The sequence below is a fragment of the Urocampus carinirostris genome, chromosome 18 (assembly GCF_059441175.1).
Source record: "Urocampus carinirostris isolate Australia breed hairy pipefish chromosome 18, RoL_Ucar_1.0, whole genome shotgun sequence".
NCBI classification, from domain to species: Eukaryota; Metazoa; Chordata; class Actinopteri; order Syngnathiformes; family Syngnathidae; genus Urocampus; species Urocampus carinirostris.
In genome coordinates, this window is record NC_142366.1 from 2,644,934 (window position 1) to 2,664,443 (window position 19,510).

Sequence of the window (19,510 nt, forward strand, 5' to 3'; positions counted from 1 at the left end):
TCCTGAAATCCTTGAAAATGATTAAATGTGTTGTATTAAAAATTGCTAAATTTGGGGTGAAGTGCTTTCAAATGCTTAAGATTGTTTCTTAACAGATCTACTTAAAAAATATGCCAAAACTGCTCTCTGGTGGCTTTGCTTTGCTATTGTATTTGTTCGCTCCTTGTGATTAACTGAATCTGACATTAGTTTGTATGGCATTGTTCTATGAAGTGTGATCGCCCCATACTCGTCACACCCTAGAGGACAGGTGCATGCTCCACATACGGCACTATGAAACATATATTAGTGAAAGTTTTAGATATAATTATGGACATTTATTAAGGGCCATGAAAAAATGAAGGTAGCGTTTCCCAATGGTAAAATGTAATGTAAAAAATTTCCTGCAACTGCAAATGTAAGATACTGTACATACTTTAAGTACAACTCTGAGTCCTGCCATGTGCAAAAGTTTGCCGATGACACTGCGATCGTGGGATGTATCAGAAATGGGCAGGAGGAGGAGTACAGGAAATTGATTCAGGACTTTGTCCGATGGAGCGATGCAAACCACCTGCACCTGAAGACCACCAAGACCAGGGAGATGGTGGTGGACTTCAGGAGAACTAGAACTCACCCGGTTCCTGTAACCATCAAAGGAGAATGTGTAGAATGTGTCCAGACCTACAAATACCTGGTTGTGCAGCTGGACAACAAACTGGACTGGACTTCCAACACAGAAGCTCTATGTAGGAAAGGCCAAAGCCGACTTTACTTCCTCAGAAGGCTGGCCTTCAAAATCTGCAAAAAGCTCCTGAAAATATTCTATGAGACAGTTGTGGCGAGCGCCCTCTTCTATGCGGCAGCATGTTGGGGAGGCAGCGTCATGAAGAAGGATGCCTCTCGTCTCAATAAAGTGGTGAGGAAAGCGAGCTCTGTTGTGGGCACAGAGCTGGACAGCCTGACAACAGTAGCTGAGAGACGGGCACTGGAAAAGCTGCGGTCAATCATGGACAATCCATCGCATCCACTACACAGCATTATCTCCAGACAGAAGAGCAGTTTCAGCAACAGACTGCTGTCACTGTCTTGTACCACGGACAGACTGAAGAGATCTTTTCTTCCTCATGCCATGAGGCTCTTTAACTCTACCCGGCAGAGTAAAAGCCCACATTAAACCACACCCCCTACATTGCATATTACCGAATTTTATTGCAATATGTATTCTGTGTAGCACTAATTAGATATTCTATATAACACGCTACAGTGGGCATTTGCACATCACATTGGGTATTTGTATATTGTATTCTCTTTGCTTTATTATTGTATTGTTCTCAGCTCAGGGATGCTGCTGGAAATGTGAATTTCCCTGCGGGGATGAATAAAGTATCTATCTATCTCTCTCTCGCTCTCTCACTCTCTCTCTCTCTATCTATATTACTGTCATTGTTAGCCAACACCGATATAGGGAAAGATTTGTCTCAAAAATAATATATTCACAGTTTACTTAAAATCTAAAAATCATGTGTTTTTATAAGTGCACACCCAAAATCAAAAACTGCATATGTAGTCATAGATGATTAACACTGGATCTCTGCTTTTAAGTGTACTTTAGATATTAGAAAATAAGCATTGAAATTTTAAAAAATATAAAAAAAAATGCTCGAATTTGGACATAAAAAAGGTGTAAAATCTTGGATACACATTCTGTACATCAGGGGTGTTTCTTAAGTAGATAACAATTTACTGGTGGATCGCAGAGGTAGATCACGAAAAAGTTTATTCAGTGCATTATATTTGTTGGGATAAAGTTAGCTGTTTAGTTTATTACAATTTTAAATGTTGTTAAAATGGAATTGAATTTCTACTTTCTATCATCTATCCATCCATTTTTTTCCGCTTATCGGGGTTCGGATCGCGGGGGCAACAGCCTCAGCAGGTAAGCCCAGACCTCCCTATCCCAAGTCACTTCATCCATCCCGTCCAGCATAATCCCAAAGCATTCCCAGGCCAGCCTTGAGATAGTCTTTTCAGCGTGTCCTGGGTCGTTCCTGGGGCCTCCTGCCGGTGGGACATGCACTCACACCTCCTCAGCAAGGCTTCCAGGACGTATACTTATTGGTTCCGCGAGACACCTCAACTGGCTCCTCTTAATGCAAAGGTGCAGCGGCTCTACTCTTCCTGATGACGGAGCTTCTCACCCTATCTCTAAGGGAGAGCCCCTTCACCCTGTGGAATAAACTAATTTCAGCCGCTTCTATCTGTGCTCTTGTTTTTTTGTTCCACAGTTGGTGACCATATAATTGTAGGAATATAGATCGACTGGTAAATAAAAAAGCTGCAAACCGCCCCAGGGAATTCTGAAGATCATGGCTTGAAGGAGCCAACAGCACCACATCAGCTGCAAAAAGCAGAGATGCAATGATGAGGATCCCAAAACGGACCCCTTCAAGGCCAAGGCTGCATACAGAAATTCTGTCCATAAGAGTTATGAACAGAATATGTGACAAAGAGCAGCCCTGGCGAAGTCCAACTCCCACTGGAAACAAATCTGACTTACTGTCGGCAATGCAGACCAAACCTTAGCACCGGTCATACAAGGACCTTACAGCCCAAATTAGACTGTTAGGTACCCTATTACTCCTGGAACACCCCCCCACAGTGCTCTATGAGGAACACTGTTGAATGCCTTCTCCAAGTCTCCAAAATACATGTAGACCAGATGAGTAAACTCTCAAGCACCTCAAGTACCCTGCAGAGTTTATAGAGCAGGTCCACTCTCCCATGGCCTCGTATCAAAGCAACTTATGTGTCCAAACAAGAAACAAAAACCTAACCTGACATGTAAATGGCAATAACCCGACAATCTCTGCTGTCGGATAGTCAAAATAAAAAGATGGACTAACATACTGCAGGTGTTCATGGGGACACTCCAGCTGGTGTGCCAAATCCAGACAGAGGTAACCATAAATGTTTTTAACCATGAACCATAAAAGCTTTTTATTGTTTGTTACAGATAACTTCTACAAGGTGGAAGGTGCCAAGGACGCTTTGATATGTGGCAACAGCAGCGACGCAGGGTGAGTATTTCTCGGTAGTGTCTGTCAAAATAATAATAAGAAACGGGGTCTGTACAGGTGCTTGGAATCCTTGAAAGTCATTAAATTTAAATTTTGTATTTTCAAGGTCAGGAAAATCCTTAAAAGCTGGGTGAAGTGCTTGAAAATTCTTAGAACTGTTGCAATTGCCATGTTTCTTGGCAGTTTGACTCTATAGACCACGCGGGTAAATGACGCATGCATGCCTGCTCTGGTCGTTTTTAATAATGGCGTTGTCATGTGAAGTGTCACCGCCCCCTACTGGTCGCACACAAGAGGACAACTCTATTAAGAAAACCTTTTCTTTGGGTTCGGCTCACTTTCGACTGCTCAGATGTTGATTTTTTAATGATATATTATCAATAAAACAAAAATCTTATGCACCAAACTATTCAGTAATAAGTAATTTCATATGTCATATTTCATATGATCCCTGCAAAACATATAAAATATCAATTAAAATATTGAAAGATCTATCAAAAATAATTACAAAATACATTTTTAATTTGTTTACACCCTGAACAGATTTAAAGAAAACCGATCCCTAAAAATGAAAAAATAAGATAAATTCAGTGCTCCAAACAAATGATTAAATGCAAAACTATTTTAAATTCTATTTTAGATCATTTAGACACAGATCCTCTGAAAAATACCAAAAATGCCAATTAAAACAGCAAAAATAAAAAGCAAAATATCAGCAGTCCGTAAGATTGAAAGAATAAATGCATTCCGCTTCGGAGCAATCAATATCTTTATAATGAGACCAAATTAGGCTCATTTTTTATGCAAGCAGTACTTTCTTCCTTTGTTGTCTTCTGTATTGAACTAAATTGCAACACACCTATATAGCCATTTCCATGTTTGTAAACAAGTGTGATGTAGTCAAGATGTGCGTGCATTTTTGAATCAGAATGACAGAATTCATGTTAGTTTATAGCATCTCATTAGCACAAAAAGATTGTAGATCAGAGATATGAACAACTCAAAATCGCACAAAGTATGTGCTAGCAGCAACATAGCAACTTTAGATTAGTCATTAACGTCTCATCTCTTCTCATTAGCCGTACCGCTTATCCTCATTAGGGTCGCGGGGGGCTGGAGCCCATCCCAGCCATCTCCAGGCAGTGGGCAGGGGACACCCTGAACTGGTTGCCAGCCAATCACAGGGCACACGGGGACAGACAACTCACTCGCTCGCTCATTCACACCTAGGGACAATTTAGACCGGCCAATCCACCTGAAATGCATGTTTTTGGAATGTGGGAGGAAACCGGAGTGCCCGGAGGAAACCCACGCAAGAACGGGGAGAACATACAAACTCCGCCCAGGACGTCTGGAGCTGGATTTGAACCCACGACAGGTTCCCATGACATGAACTGTGCCGCACAAGCGCTAACCACTGCGCCACCGTGCTGCCTCATTAACGTCTATAATGGAAAAATAAAAATTCACCTTGAAAGGTCTTGAAAAGTGCTTGAATTTGGCCATGAATAAGGAGTATTAATAGAAAAATGTAATTTTTGCGACGAACGAACGCGAGTATGCGACACTGGAAGGATCTATGCTAAGTGTTGACACTTTGAAGGAATGCAAGCGTGTGCAAATCAGCCTCAAACTACCCGGCCAAGCGCACCGCGTGAAACAATTTCAGGATGCTAACACGTAGCTTGCAGGCCGTCGCCAGCCTGCCACGGCAGAGTCGAGAAAGGACAGAGGTTCAGGTGAGGTGAGGCGGAAACGAGGAAAGGACAGAGGGCAAAATGAAGGCAAAAGAGCTTGAGATTTTTGAAAATGTTTGATTTTTAAGGTTGTGTTTTTAAAGATAGAAAAATGCTGGAATTTTGGGTGAAGTGCCTGTAAATGCTTGAAATTGTTGTCTGACTTGAAAGACCACATTTTTAGATGAAAAAAAAACTTCTTAGATTTTTAGTTTTTTTAAATGTTTTATTATCAATAATAACAAAACATTATTCACCAAATGTTTTAATAATTTAAACTGAACAACAACAACAAAATCCCTGAAAATGCAAAATGAAACAAAAGTTAAAAATATTAAACCTTCAGACTATAAATAAATGATAAAATGGAAAAAAATGAACAACCGTAAATTCCAGACTATAGAGCGCACCTGATTATAAGCCGCACCCATCACAATTTAAGGGGAAAACCGATTTTGTCCATACACAAGCTACACCTGTATATAAGCCATATCCACCCACTTCATATTAACACTAAATTAAATGTCCTTCATAGAAGCACACAGTCCAAAAATCACAGCTGCCAAACGTGACATGATATAGGTACTTAAAATTTTTTTGCAGACCTGCAGATTCTTGGTGCCCGTTGATAGTAATCCAAGGAAAAAAAGTGTATATTTCCAAAGGTAATGGTGGGAAAAATATATATCCATTATTGTCCGCCGTGTCCACAAAAACTCACCTTTACCGGTCCCCACTTTCCCATCAGCCCGCGTTTGCTCCGCCCCTCTTTTTTTATGTGCTCATGCAGAATAAGTGTCTCACCCTGCTTCAAAGCATCCATCCATCCATCCATTAGCTGTACCGCTTATCCTCAGTAGCGTCGCGGGGGTGCTGGAGCCCATCCCAGCCATCTCTGGGCAGTGGGCAGGGGCCACCCTGTACTGGTTGCCAGCCAATCGCAGGGCACACAGGGACAGACAACTCGCTCGCTCATTCACACCTAGGGACAATTCGGACCAGCCAATTCACCTGAAAATGCATGTTTTTGGGATGTGGGAGGAAACCGGAGTGCGTGGAGGAAACCCACGCAAGCACGGGGAGAACATACAAACTCCGCACAGGAAGGCCGGTGGTTGGATTTTAACCCACGCAGGAGGTTCCCACGACCTCAGAACTGTGCCGCACACGCGCTAACCACTGTGCCGCCGTGCTGCCCTCTGCTTCAAAGCAATCAATATAATTAAAATGAGTCTAAGGGGCCGGTCACACAGACATTTGCGGCTGAATCACGGCCAGAAAATTCTGCCTTTGAGGCGGACGCTATCGGACACATTGAGATCGCCATTCAGACGAGTTACAGCGGTGCTTAACACGAGGTCGGAAATTCGCGCGCGGGTGGCAGCGCGAAACTGTTTAGCGCTGCTCAATTCTTCAGAGCGCGGGTACATAGCCTTTCACGAGCGTATCAAGGCTGAACCGCGGCCAGAAACTTCTGCCCGTGAAGCAGATGCTGTTGGGCGCTGTTGGACGTTTTGAGACCGCCATATAGACGAGATAGAGCAGTGCTTTACTCGCGGTCGGAAATTTTCACGTGGTTGGCCGCGTTCAAAACTTTTGAGCTGCTCAAAAGTTTGAGCACGTGTTTAAACCGCGTGCCGCACACGTGGTCAACACGAGGAAATGATGCGGAAATGACGCGGAACGACGTGCTCTGGCCGCGGCCAGGGCGTGCTTACACATGGGTAGGACGGGAAATTTCAGCGGGTAATCGTGGGTGGAGCATGGTAATAGCATGTTCTGCGCCTGTATCGCGGTGTTATTACGTGAAATTAGCGTGTTATGCGTGTGACAGTCAAACGCCTTTCTCCGCGTATAAACAGCGCGAATGCCGAGCAGTGCTCGTGACGTCAAGGGGGTGAACATGGATCCCCGTCAGCGTAGTTCCTCTTCATTTCGAATAAATCTTTCGGTGCATTCGCAATGGTCACAGCAAGGCTTTAATGCTAGGACCTTAGCTTAGCCTTTTGGCTGAGAGTAAGAATCCTGGCTCCTAAGCTTTGTAGCGTAATATGAACTGATCGATAATGGATAATGAATAAAAAAGATAGGCTAATAACACTTAAACCCGGCTTTTTATACACACAGTTCTTCCTTTATTTTTTTGTCTTTGCTATTGAATTCAACTATAACCCAGAGCCCTTTCCGTGTTTGTAAACAAGTGTAACATATTGAGGCTGTGCATGCATTGTCGAAGCTGAATGGCAGAATTCATGTCAGTTTATAGCACCCCATTGACACAAAAAGATTGTAGATCAAAGATAGGAACAGCTCAAAATAGCATGAAGTATGGGTTTTAGCAAGATAGCAACTTTATTAAAACCGGTGCTGGAATCTTTCATTTGAAGGCACTGGAAATTTTTAAAAATATGCCTTGAAGGTTTTTGAAAAGTGCTTGAATTTGGCCAGAAATAAGGGATAGTAAAAGAGGAGAAAGAAGGAAGGTAGCAAAGGAGATGAAGGAGCAACAACCAGCTAGTGTGGAGATGAAGAGGAAGAGGAGCAGATGGTAAGAAGTGGGGCAAACAGATGGAGCTCAAAAAGAACAAAAGAAAAAGATGAATACAAGCGACAAAAAAAACATGGATGTGCCTTTAAGGGAGAGGTGCTTAGCGGTTAGCGTATCTACCTTATTGTTCATTCAACTTACCCCTCAAGGGCTGGATACCAGACGGCCCCCAAAAACACAAACCAAAAACATATTTTTACGGAAGCTGCAGCGATGGCAACGGGATGGCTGGAGTTCCTTGCTCTTCCTCGCCAATAAGAGAAACCAGTGCACGGCAGTGGAGCTTTCCCCTTGCCGCCAGGACAGGAAACCAGGATGGGCCGGGGAGCCTTTTCATCGCCACCAGGACAAGACACAAGGATGCGGCCGAGGCGCCTTCCCCTCGCCGCCAGGACAGGAAATCAGGGTGCTGTCGAGGAGCCTTCCCCTCACGGCCAGGACAAGACACTAGGGCGCAGCCGAAGATATTTTTCCTCGCTACTGAGACAGGATCCAAATGTCGGCCGGGACAGGGATGTGGAAGCCCCCACACTTTATTCTTTGAAGGTCGGATATTCTCTCATGGTGTCGGAGTGGGACCCAAATGCTGAGAAGCTGGGGGCAGGGGTGCTCAACAAGGGAAGATGTTAACAAAAAAACAGCAACAACAAACAAAAACAAACTAGATAAGTGTCCAAACCATAAACAAATCCAAACATGACATGATGAAAGCAGATAGAACAAAATTGGTGTTTAATGGCAATGACCCGACAAAATGTCGGGCACAGATAAGTAATAATTGGACACACCTGTGCCCAGTTCAAACCCCGGATCGGACCCTCTGGTGTTAGGAGGTATGTCAGACCCAAAAAATAGGGCTAAGACATTATTTGTAGGTCTTATTTTCTGCAAAATTGGAATCTGTTATCAAAAAAGTTTGATTTTTATAACAATTTTGGCGGTTGGTGGTATTCACTCTTGGGATTAGCTTATGGTCTTACATTGTAAAAAGTGAAGCTTGGCATAGCCGCTAATAGCATCTCTTGTTTTGTGGTCTTTTGTGTCTACCGTACATGTGGTCTAACATTCCCTGGCCACCAATCCTGGGTGTTTTCTGCCTGGGAACTGCTCCAACTTTTCCGACACTCTAAGAAGAAATACTTAACAAAATGGATGGCAGGCCATCTTTGAGAGAAGCGATAAGAGCATCATCTTATTATCCGCCAGCGGTGAGGCGGTCTGTAAATATGTCAGGCCACTTATCATTGGAAAGCTTCAACTCATGAGATTCGAGATACGATGACCATTTTCAAAATATACTCATCAAGGAAACATCTCCATCAGTCTAAAACAAGATACCTGAACACTATAAAGCCGGCGTACCAATTACACCCCTGCCTGTCATCAAATAAGTTGAATGTCTGCAAAAATAGCTTTAATAAATCCAGGACAATCCAGAGAATCCAACCATGTAAAATGCTTACTCAAAACACATGATAATGCTGACAGATAAAAACATTTGAAACTAGACAATTCCCGCGGCAATTGTAAGAGTTGTGATTGATCTGGCAGATGTTGGTAGAGAACCGGTAGCGTTGACTTGTTAGCATTATGAATTAGCATTAAGTTTTTAACTCGGAGAGAAGTATTTGTAAATTTTAACTTGCTAGCGTCGCACATAGCTGTTAGCGTCCTCTCGCTAGCATCCACTCTTTGGAATTCACCATTTACCCATGGTTAAAGGTAATGTGGGTCGGGCCCCCTCAAGCCACCCTGGACAGTCCCTGCTTACTATGACTACTCTCTGGAAAGCCCTCGTTTCCATGACTAGCCATAGAAATGAATGGGCCCATGTATTCCTGATGGGAGAATCTCAAAATACATTAGTCCGGATGGGGACTGTTTTTGGTCTCCTTGTGGGGCCCTGGTGACTCGTATCGCTGTAAATAGACATACCACAAGAGTCCCGCGGCAATTGTAAGAGTTGTGATTGATCTGGAAGATGATCCCGGCATGTATATATAACCCCGCTTGTTAGCATTATGAGTTAGCGTAAAGTTTTTAACTCAGAGAGATGTTTCTGTCATTTTTTACTTGGTTCTGTGGGGGGACAGAACCAAGTTTATAATGAAGAAGTTAGCATTTAGCCGTTAGAATCACTTTTCAGCATGTATATGTTAGCATAACTCAACATGCACCCATTAGCATAGTTTGCAAATATGAAATTGTTAAAATATAGCCATTACCCAAATTTTTTAGCATGAAGAAGTTAGCATTAAGCTGTTAGCATCACTTTTAAGCATATAACCATTAGCATAACTCATCAACATGTAACCATTAGCATAATTTGTAAATATGAAGTCGATAAAATATTGCCATTACCAAAAATTTTTTAGCTTGAAGAAGTTAGCATTTAGCCGTTAGCATTACTTCTTAGAGTTAGCATAACTCATTAACATGAGGCCATTAGTATAATTTGTAAATATGAAGTCGTTAAAATATAGCCATTACCAAAGTTTTTTACTATGAAGAAGTTAGCATTGCCGACAGTGTTACAGCTAGCTTGAGCTGTGCTTACAGCACTTGGCAATGCAGTCGTGCCTTGCTGAAGCAATCACAGCTAATGACATTACATTTTTAAAACAAGATTTATATTTGTCTGAACTAAAAAGATGAAGTAACATTTATCAATTGTTATTTAATAATTCACTGATTTACTTTGGTGGCAACATAGTGTGACCACAATAACGGAAGTATCAAAACTGAGGTCTTTTCAGTCGGGTCTTAGATCTTAAGTCCACCCACAATACACATGGAGACGTTTACTTTGGACCATGGGAAAGTCTACATTTAAATGAGAAACATTGTTTGCCATGGCTAAAAGCTTTGCCGGGTAATGTGTACGAGGCACCATGTATTGTGTGCAAGAAATGTTTGTGTTTTTTGTTTGTTTTAATTCTTTTTTTATTTGTCTACTTAGTCTTAAATTTGATTCAAAAGGTATTAAAAACTCTATTAAATTCAACCCATTGAGACTGTTGATAAGCAAATATGTGTATGTATGATGTCACCAGTCACTGAAATACATCATGCCATAAATTTTTGGAAAGCTTTAACTCTTGGGATTCAAAATGTTCTCATCACAGAAACGCCATGACCAGTCTGAAACAAAATAACCGAACACTATAAAGCCGGGGTGAAACACCAAAAAGTCCCCAGGAGGCAGCTCATGAGATCATTCTTTGCAAACATGACAAGTGTAAATCCAATTGTGGAAATTGTTTACTCTAATAAACACAATAATACCAACAGATACAAAAAAAGCCACCTTAAAATATTTCTGCAACGAAGGACGTTCCTTGTAATCTGTATGTATCCTTTAGAACTGCCCTTTAAAAATAAACAAACTTGTAGAATTATCTTCCAATATGCTGTTGGCCTCTGACATTTTGATTGACACCACTTTCGGTTTAATAGCAGGCTTTTTTCCACGGTCCACAGACAGCATTAGCCTATATGAGCCTGTTAGATAAAATGGACATCACTTCCTGTAGCTCCAAATATCTTCAGCCAGTAATAACCACTTTAAATGATGATTGACACATTGGTTAGCCAAATAAATTCTCAAAAGAAGTTCAGAAGGTATTCAAATTAAGACCTTGCACAATCATTTATTGATTTCAGTAAAGAGTCGTCAAACACTTACAACTTTTTCAAAATGTCTTAAATATTGGTTGAAGTAAAATACTCAGTTGCAGAGGTTTTAGTGCTATAAACTGGTAATCTCCAAATGGCCACTTTAAGAAACGCTAGACCTACCGACCCTTAAAACATTGTGTAAAATAAATACAATGTTCAGTTTCTCAGATTGTGATCAAATCTGACAAGGTACCTGGTAAGGCTTCAAGCTATTGTCTTACCAGTTTTTCAGTAAAGATGCCTATGCTAGAGTTATCTACAAGCATTTGTACATATTTGATTGGGATTTTAGGACAATTTTACAGGAACGTTTGGGGGTTAACTTGCCTTAAACTGTAGGAACCCTGCCAACCTTGGCAGTCACCATAGCCACGCTGGTCAACAAACCCCAACGTCTAGTTGCGGGTTTTGTAAAAGTGTTGCCTTCACTCGCTGCTTAGTGACACTGACAGTGACGCTGATGCCGCAGCTGCCGGCTTCCCACAACAGAGCACGGCACGTGTCCGGCCGCTACAGCAGCCCGAGGGGCAAAGTTCACTAGAGTTAAGCCGCTGTGACCACTAGCTGAGCTTGCTACTAATTCATCATCATGTTTGTTATGATGGAAATCATGTCAATCATGCAGCCAGTCGGCCAGATCAGGCCCGCAGACAGATTGAATCCATCTCGCAAGACAACACTGCGAGAAGCCCAAGAGAAAAAACAGGTGCAGTTTAAAATATGTCCAATGGATGTAGCACTAACAAAATACTAGATCTGAATTTTGTTTTGTCTTCATTGCTGTCTTTCTCTTTTCATTCTTTCTCTTTCTTTCTTTCTTTCTTTCTTTCTTTCTTTCTTTCTTTCTTTCTTTCTTTCTTTCTTTTTCTCTGTTCACTCCTGTTCTCTCTCTCTCTCCCCTTTTTCTCTTTTTCCCCCTTTCTCTTTCTCTCTCTCCTTTTTCTCTTTCTCTCTCTCTCTCTCTCTCTCTCTCTCTCTCTCTCTCTCTCTCTCCTTTTTCTCTTTTTCTCCCTCTCCCTCTCCCTCACCCTTTTCTTTATTTATCTCTTTCACTTTGTCTCCCTTTCTCTATTTGTCTCTCTATTTGTCTCTTTCTTGATCTTACAATCCTTTTTTTGTTTTTCTCTTTGTGACTTATGCCCAGTTTCTTCTCGTCCCCCCTCTCTCACTTCCTTTTTTCCCTCTTTGTCTTTTTCTTTGTCTCTCCCCTGTTTCTCTCCCTCTCATCTCTCTTTTAGCTTTTCTCTCTCTGCAACTCACGCTCTGTTTGTTCTCTTTTCTGATTCAGATTCAGATCTACTTTATTGTCATTCTAGTACACGTGTATACAGAACGAAATGTCGATACATCTGACCCGCACAGTTTTCTTGAATGTACAGATATAAATAAAATGTTGTATTGAGTTGGAGTATTGAGTACTAATAATATACTAAATAATTATGGCTATGTATAGTATTTTACAGTAGTGCAAAGAGTGCAAGAGGAGCAGCTAACCAGATGTGCAAAATGGGCAGTCAGGTAAACAAGTCAGGTAAACAGTAACAATAACATTTATTCCTCCCCCCTCTTATTTTCTCTCTCTCTCCTTCTTTCTCACTTTTTTTTCTTTCTTTCTCTCCCCGTCTTTGTCTCGTTGTCTTTCTTTCTCTCTGGGTATCTCTCTTGTTTCTCTCCCTATTATCTCCCTTTTTTGTCACTCTATGACACTTGCTCTTTTTTTTGTTTTTGTTTTTTACCTCACTCTCTGTCTCTCTCTCCCCTTTCTTTCTCTATCCCTTCCTTTCTCTTTCTGCAAAAACATGGAAAAACCTTTGATCATTTTGAGCCGAAATATTTCAGTGCTAGAAATTCAGTCTACACCCCTTAGTTTGTAGTCAGACTACCACAGAAACCCCAGGAAAATAACGTAGGCTGCGAGGTATCCAGCCTTTTCCGATTGCGTGCGAAGTGTCATGCCAGCAATTCCAAGGGAAATATGACGGGGTGAGGCAGGGGGTTCAATTTTCCCGGAACACGTGCCTCGTATGGAGCATATTCATGATTCCATTAGTCGGCTTCCCTGCTGCTGGTCGCCACGACATGCTCGTTGTGTGTGCGTCTTTGTAAAGTTCCCAGCTTGCACTTGTACCTTATAGCATTATGTTAAAAGCTACACGGATCAATAACGCCAATGCAACACAACACATTTTTTCTAAATGGTTGTTGATTTACAGTGCCTTGTCAAAGTATTTCACCCCCACCCCAAAAATAAACATTTTGACATATTGCTATATTTTAGGCTTAAAGACAAATAAAACATGGAAAATATTTTGTCAGGATCAATATGTGAGACACAATTGTGAAAAGAAAACAAAAGTATTCAATATGTTCTACTGTGCTAAGAAATAAGAAATTGAAAAGTAGGCGTTGCAAATATATTGGCCCCTTTTGTACAACCTCCATCTGTTGCGATAACAGCCACATATATTTTGGGGTATGCCTCAAGAAGGTTTTGCACATTATAGAAGAAATATTTGCCTATTCTTCCTTTACAAAACAGCTCAAGTTCTGTAAGGTTTAATGGTTCGTGCACAGCATTCTTTTACTTCTTTCCACAAATGCTCTATAGGATCAAGGCCTAGACTTTGGCTTGGCCATTCTAAATTCTTTATACTGTTAGTTTTAAATCATTACATTTTGGATTTTGCTTCATGTTTAGGGCCGTTGTCCTGTTGGAAGGTAAAAATGCACCCCATACTCAGGTACCTTGTAGACTCCAACAGAATTTCTGCCCAAATCACCCCAAATTTCCCTATATCTACATTCCCATCAACTCTAACCATCTTTCCAGTCCCTGCTGAAGAAAAGCTATCCCAGGGCAGTCACCACCATGTTTGACAGTGTGGATGGTGTTTTCAGGGCAATGGGCTTTGTTACTCTTATGCCAAACTTAACACTTTGCATTCAGTCCACAAAGTTTAATTTTGGTCTTAATTGACCAGAGCACTTTGTTCCACATGTTATTTGTGTCTCTCACGTGGCTTCTTTAAAGTCAAGTCATGTCTATTTCAAACACCAAATGCACAGCTGTGTATGCAATACAGGTCATCCAATGTGATCATGGGTCTCTTGGTTTATTCTCTGAGATTTCTCTTTGCTAGGGCCAAAGGTTAGGAGAAGAGGTTTCCAAACCTTTCAGAAATGGGCCAGATTTGGTCAGCGTGAAATGTGTCAGGGTCGACTATTCAGGCTGGCATTCTTTGAACCATCTTTAATAATTTTACCCTCCGGGAATGGTTTGCAGTGCTTGGCAATCAGCATTGTGACCTAGTAGCTCGCCTTTCTAGCATTTTCATTTGACTTGCTGGGTCTCGTGAAAAAATGCTGCCTTGCCATTAAAACAGCTTCCAGTTGCTTCACCTTTTGACAGTGTTTGTTCTTAGTTAGCCGGTAGTAGTAAGCATGTTTGGTCTGTCAATGCCTCTTGATATTGTATTCTTTGAAAACACCAACAGTCTTTTGGCAAATTAGGCAGACGCAGATGTTTCAGATTTCCGTAAAAAAATACTACAAGTTCCACTTTCATTTTTTTATTTACAGTTGCATGCCAGAAATGGGATGGGCTAAAATTCTTACAGAAAGCCAAGTGCAAGTTGACCAAAGAGCTACTGCCAACATCTGGTCAAATGGTGAATATCCTTTTTGTAAAAAAATCATTTTATATTGCAGTCAACTTTACTGGCGGGCCACATATATTAATTTTATTACAGAGGGCATCATGTGATCATGACCTGTAATTGTCCCCCAGGCTGGACTTTGAGAATGCCTGTTTTAGAGGGACAGCTAGGTCACGGGAGCTTTTCAGTGGTTTTGTGCTCTCTCCATTTTTATTTTATTGCTCGCACAGGAGATATGTAAATGTTGTGTCGTTTAAGTCAACATTTGATTATTCAAATATCATCAGGAAACTTCCTTAGTCAGTCAATATTTTTGCAATACCAACTTTTTAGTTTTTTCATTGTAAATATAATATAGAATGTTTAAACAATTTGGTTCCACTTCAGAATTGTGTCTCACATGTTGTTGATTCTTGGAAAATATTCCGGTTTTTTTTTAGATTTGCAGCCTGAAATGTAGCAATGTAACAAAATGTTACTGGGGGTGTGGGCGGGGACGGGGGCAGGAGGTATGAAGGAGCAGGGTGTTGAATCAATACTTTCACTAAGCACTGTATAATTGAGTGTGCGCATATTCTCGTACCGGGTGCGCTCTGTAAACTCTGCGGGAGTCGAACCATGTGATATCTGTTATGTGTTGTGTACAGCCAAAGAGGCTTCCACCAAACTCTACGGGAGGCTCTGTGTGGGAGCTAGACCAAAATACATAATTATTTGAAGCATAGAAAAGTCAAGAGTATACAATCTTAATGATGTTCTAGAGAAACTATACTGCTACAAATCGTTTTCCCTTGACCTTTTCCAACCATTGACTCTTCCTCGAAAGACTTCACCATGCGGCCCACCTGTTTTTTCCTCAAGTGATGCTTAGTCCAACCCAAAGGTGGGCGTGAGAATATAGGTGCTGGGTATAAATATCAATAGGACACACTATGAAATCATTCCTGATCATTTGCATTAGTAAATTATCTTTAAACCAGGTTCAATGATCAGTAGTGTTAACCTGCAAATAATTTCTGCCCCCTCCACTCCCTTTGCTAACACCACGACTGCTTTTGTCAACAATGTTCTTTATTCATTTGTCTGATTCAATTTTCCTTGTCGGGTAAACGACCCGACAACATGTGCCTTGCCATCCAAAATCTCCTTATAAGGGGTAAGGATAATACGGGACAAGTGTGTGAATCTTGGACAAACATGGGCCCAGTTTCAAATCCGCTCAGGGCCCCTGTTGGAAGGACGCCCACTAGACCCCAACTCAGGGTCTCCAACCTTTTTAAAGGAATCAAGCTACTCTTTGTTCCTAATTAGCACAGAGGACACCCAGTTTGATATCCATTTTTAAAACGTATCTAAATGGCTTGCTAAATAGCTAAAAAGGTAGCTTGATAGTTAGCTAGAAAGGTAAGCAGGTCGAAAAAACTAAAAAGGAGCTAGATATCTAGCTAAAAGAGTAAAAAGCCGTGCAAATAGAAGATAGCTACCTAGCATTTTTAAAGCTTTCTAATAGAAAGGAGGCCAAAAGCTACCTTGATAACTAGCAAAAAAATGTAAAACGCTTGCTAGATATCTTGTTTTAGGACTAAACATGTAGAAAGATAGCTAGCTACAAAGCTGAAAAGGTAGCCAGATGCACATTTCTTGCTTATTCGCTGTATAAAACTAATCAATTGGAATTTAGTCTGTCCTATTTTCTGTAAATAAACCAATAAAACATGAATGTTTTTTTCAATGCACGAATAGATTCTTATTCCATTCTCTCTTGCCTAAAAGTAATTATCAATACTTGAATAGATTTTTTTGGTCCACGAAGCCCATGAACTGGAATTTACTGATTGAAATTTTTCCTAAATATACTTATGATATTATTACTATGTTGTTACTTCGTTATTAGCAGGTAATTATTAAAAACCCACAGGCACCGCCCTGGAGACCCCTGCTTAAAATGACTAACATAAACACTCACATAGCCCACAGCCTACCGATGTTCCAGCCATCCTCCCGGCTAAGCGCTTATCGGTTTGCATGTTTGATTTAGCCCAGCTGTCGCATACTGAACCTGAAATACTCAAAGTTGGCAAACGTTTTGAGAAACTGGAAATCTTTAAGGAGATCTGAGATATTCTGGAGTGCTTTCCTGCACTGACATAAGGGGGACTCCATTTTTCAGCTCGCTGTTAAATCCAGAGATTTGTGTGTTTTCGAGCTGTAAAACGACACTCAAAGTGTTAGGTTTCATTGAAGCGCTTTAAACAGAATTTTAATTAGATTTTCCTCAAGCGAGACAAACTGAAACCTTATCTTATTCGTCATTTATTTACCCAGCATGCTTTGCACAATTGCTTGTGTGTGATGTTTGTGCTTGGCTATCGATATATTTGTTGCACCACAACACTCTCATACAGACAAAGGCATACCCCATGTACAAACACTGCTATACTCTCTCATACATGCTGCTATATGCTCATTCACATTACTATACTTTCTCACACATACTACTATACTCTTATACACACACTAACAGACTCTAACACACACAGTACTGTACTCTCTCACACGTATTACTATAAACTTATACACACTACTATACTGTCTCACATATACTTCTATACTCTCACACGTGCACAATTACACTCTAATACAGACACAGTCATAACCAATGCACAATCACTACGACAGTGGGACCTCGGTTATCGCGGTTAATGGGGACCAAAACCACCAGCGATATGTGAAAAAGTAGCGGCGCACCTAAAAAAAAAATTTTTTTTATTTATTTTTTTTTTATTTTTTTTTTAATTATTAGTTTTTTAGACCCGGTTAATGGGGACCAAAACCACCCGCCAAAAGTGAAAATCTGCGAAGTAGCGACGCCCCTTCAAAAAAAATAATTTGAGAAACAATAGTAGTGTCTTTAATATTCCGAATGTGTGAAGAGGCATTTTTTTTCTGTGTTTAAGAATACTGTGTGTAAGAGAGTATAATAATGTGTAGGAGTTTCTATATTAGTGTATATTTGGGAGTATGGTAGTACGTATGTAAGAGTATAGTAATATGTGAGTGAAAGCATAGTAGTTTGTGTATGAGAGTATGCTAGTATGTGTGAGAGTATAGTTGAGTGTGTATGAGCATATAATAGTAATGTGTGTATGAGACTATACAGGGAGTGCAGAATTATTAGGCAAGTTGTATTTTTGAGGATTAATTTTATTATTGAACAACAACCATGTTCTTAATGAACCCAAAAGTCTCATTAATATCAAAGCCGAATATTTTGGAAGTTGGAGTAGGGCTTTTTTAGTTTTAGCTATTTTAGAAGGATATCTGTGTGTGCAGGTGACTATTACTGTGCATAATTATTAGGCAACTTAACAAAAAACAAATGTATACCCATTTCAATTATTTATTTTCATCAGGGAAACCAATATAACAGCTCAACATTCACAAATATACATTTCTGACATTCAAAAACAAATCAGTGACCAATATAGCCACCTTTCTTTGCAAGGACACTCAAAAGCCTGCCATCCATGGATTCTGTCAGTGCTTTGATCTGTTCACGATCAACATTGCGTGCAGCAGCAACCACAGCCTCCCAGACACTGTTCAGAGAGGTGTACTGTTTTCCCTCTTGTAAATCTCACATTTGATGAGGGACCACAGGTTCTCTATGGGGTTCAGATCAGGTGAACAAGGAGGCCATGTCATTAGTTTTTCTTCTTTTAGACCCTTTCTTGCCAGCCACGCTGTGGAGTACTTGGATGCGTGTGATGGAGCGTTGTCCTGCATGAAAATCATGTTTTTCTTGAAGGATGCGGACTTCTTCCTGTACCACTGCTTGAAGAAGGTGTCTTCCAGAAACTGGCAGTAGGACTGGGAGTTGAGCTTGAGTCCATCCTCAACCCGAAAAGGCCCCACAAGCTCATCTTTGATGATACCAGCCCATACCAGTACCCCACCTCCACCTTGCTGGCGTCTGAGGCGGACTGGAGCTCTCTGCCCTTTACCGATCCAGCCACGGGCCCATCCATCTGGCCCATCAAGACTCACTCTCATTTCATCAGTCCATAAAACCTTAGAAAAATCCGTCTTGAGATTTTTCTTGGCCCAGTCTTGACGTTTCACCTTGTGTGTCTTGTTCAGTGGTGGTCGTTTTTCAGCCTTTCTTACCTTGGCCATGTCTTTGAGTATTGCACACCTTGTGCTTTTGGGCACTCCAGTGATGTTGCAGCTCTGAAATATGGCAAAACTGGTGGCAAGTGGCATCTTGGCAGCTGTATGCTTGACTTTTTTCAGTTCACGGGCAGTTATTTTGCGCCTTGGTTTTTCTACACGCTTCTTGCGACCCTGTTGACTATTTTGAATGTAACGCTTGATTGTTCGATGATCACGGTTCAGAAGCTTGGCAATTTTAAGAGTGCTGCATCCCTCTGCAAGATATCTCACTATTTTTGACTTTTCAGAGCCTGTCAAGTCCCTCTTCTGACCCATTTTGCCAAAGGAAAGGAAGTTGCCTAATAATTATGCACACCTGATATAGGGTGTTGATGTCATTAGACCACACCCCTTCTCATTACAGAGATGCACATCCCCTGATATGCTTAATTGGTAGTAGGCTTTCGAGCCTATACAGCTTGGAGTAAGACAACATGCATAAAGAGGATGATGTGGTCAAAATACTCATTTGCCTAATAATTCTGCACTCCCTGTAGTAGTTTGTATGAAAAGGTATTGTTGTGTTTGTGCATCGTTATGACTGTATAAATGAAAGTATAGTTTTGCATGGGTGAGACAGTATAATAATGTCTGTGAGATTTAATAGTGGTGTGTGTGTGT

The 19,510-nt window shown here is 41.0% G+C and overlaps 1 protein-coding gene across 1 annotated transcript in view; it reads left to right on the forward strand.

Moving 5' to 3' along the window:
- The window catches only part of LOC148348016 (sodium channel protein type 5 subunit alpha-like), a 191,580-nt gene that overhangs the window by 32,368 nt on the left and 139,702 nt on the right, over nucleotides 1-19,510 (forward strand). Inside the window, exon 5 of the mRNA XM_088322381.1 lies at nucleotides 2,996-3,059. Coding sequence (XP_088178507.1) covers nucleotides 2,996-3,059 — 64 coding nt within the window. The remainder of the gene's footprint in view (nucleotides 1-2,995; nucleotides 3,060-19,510) is intronic.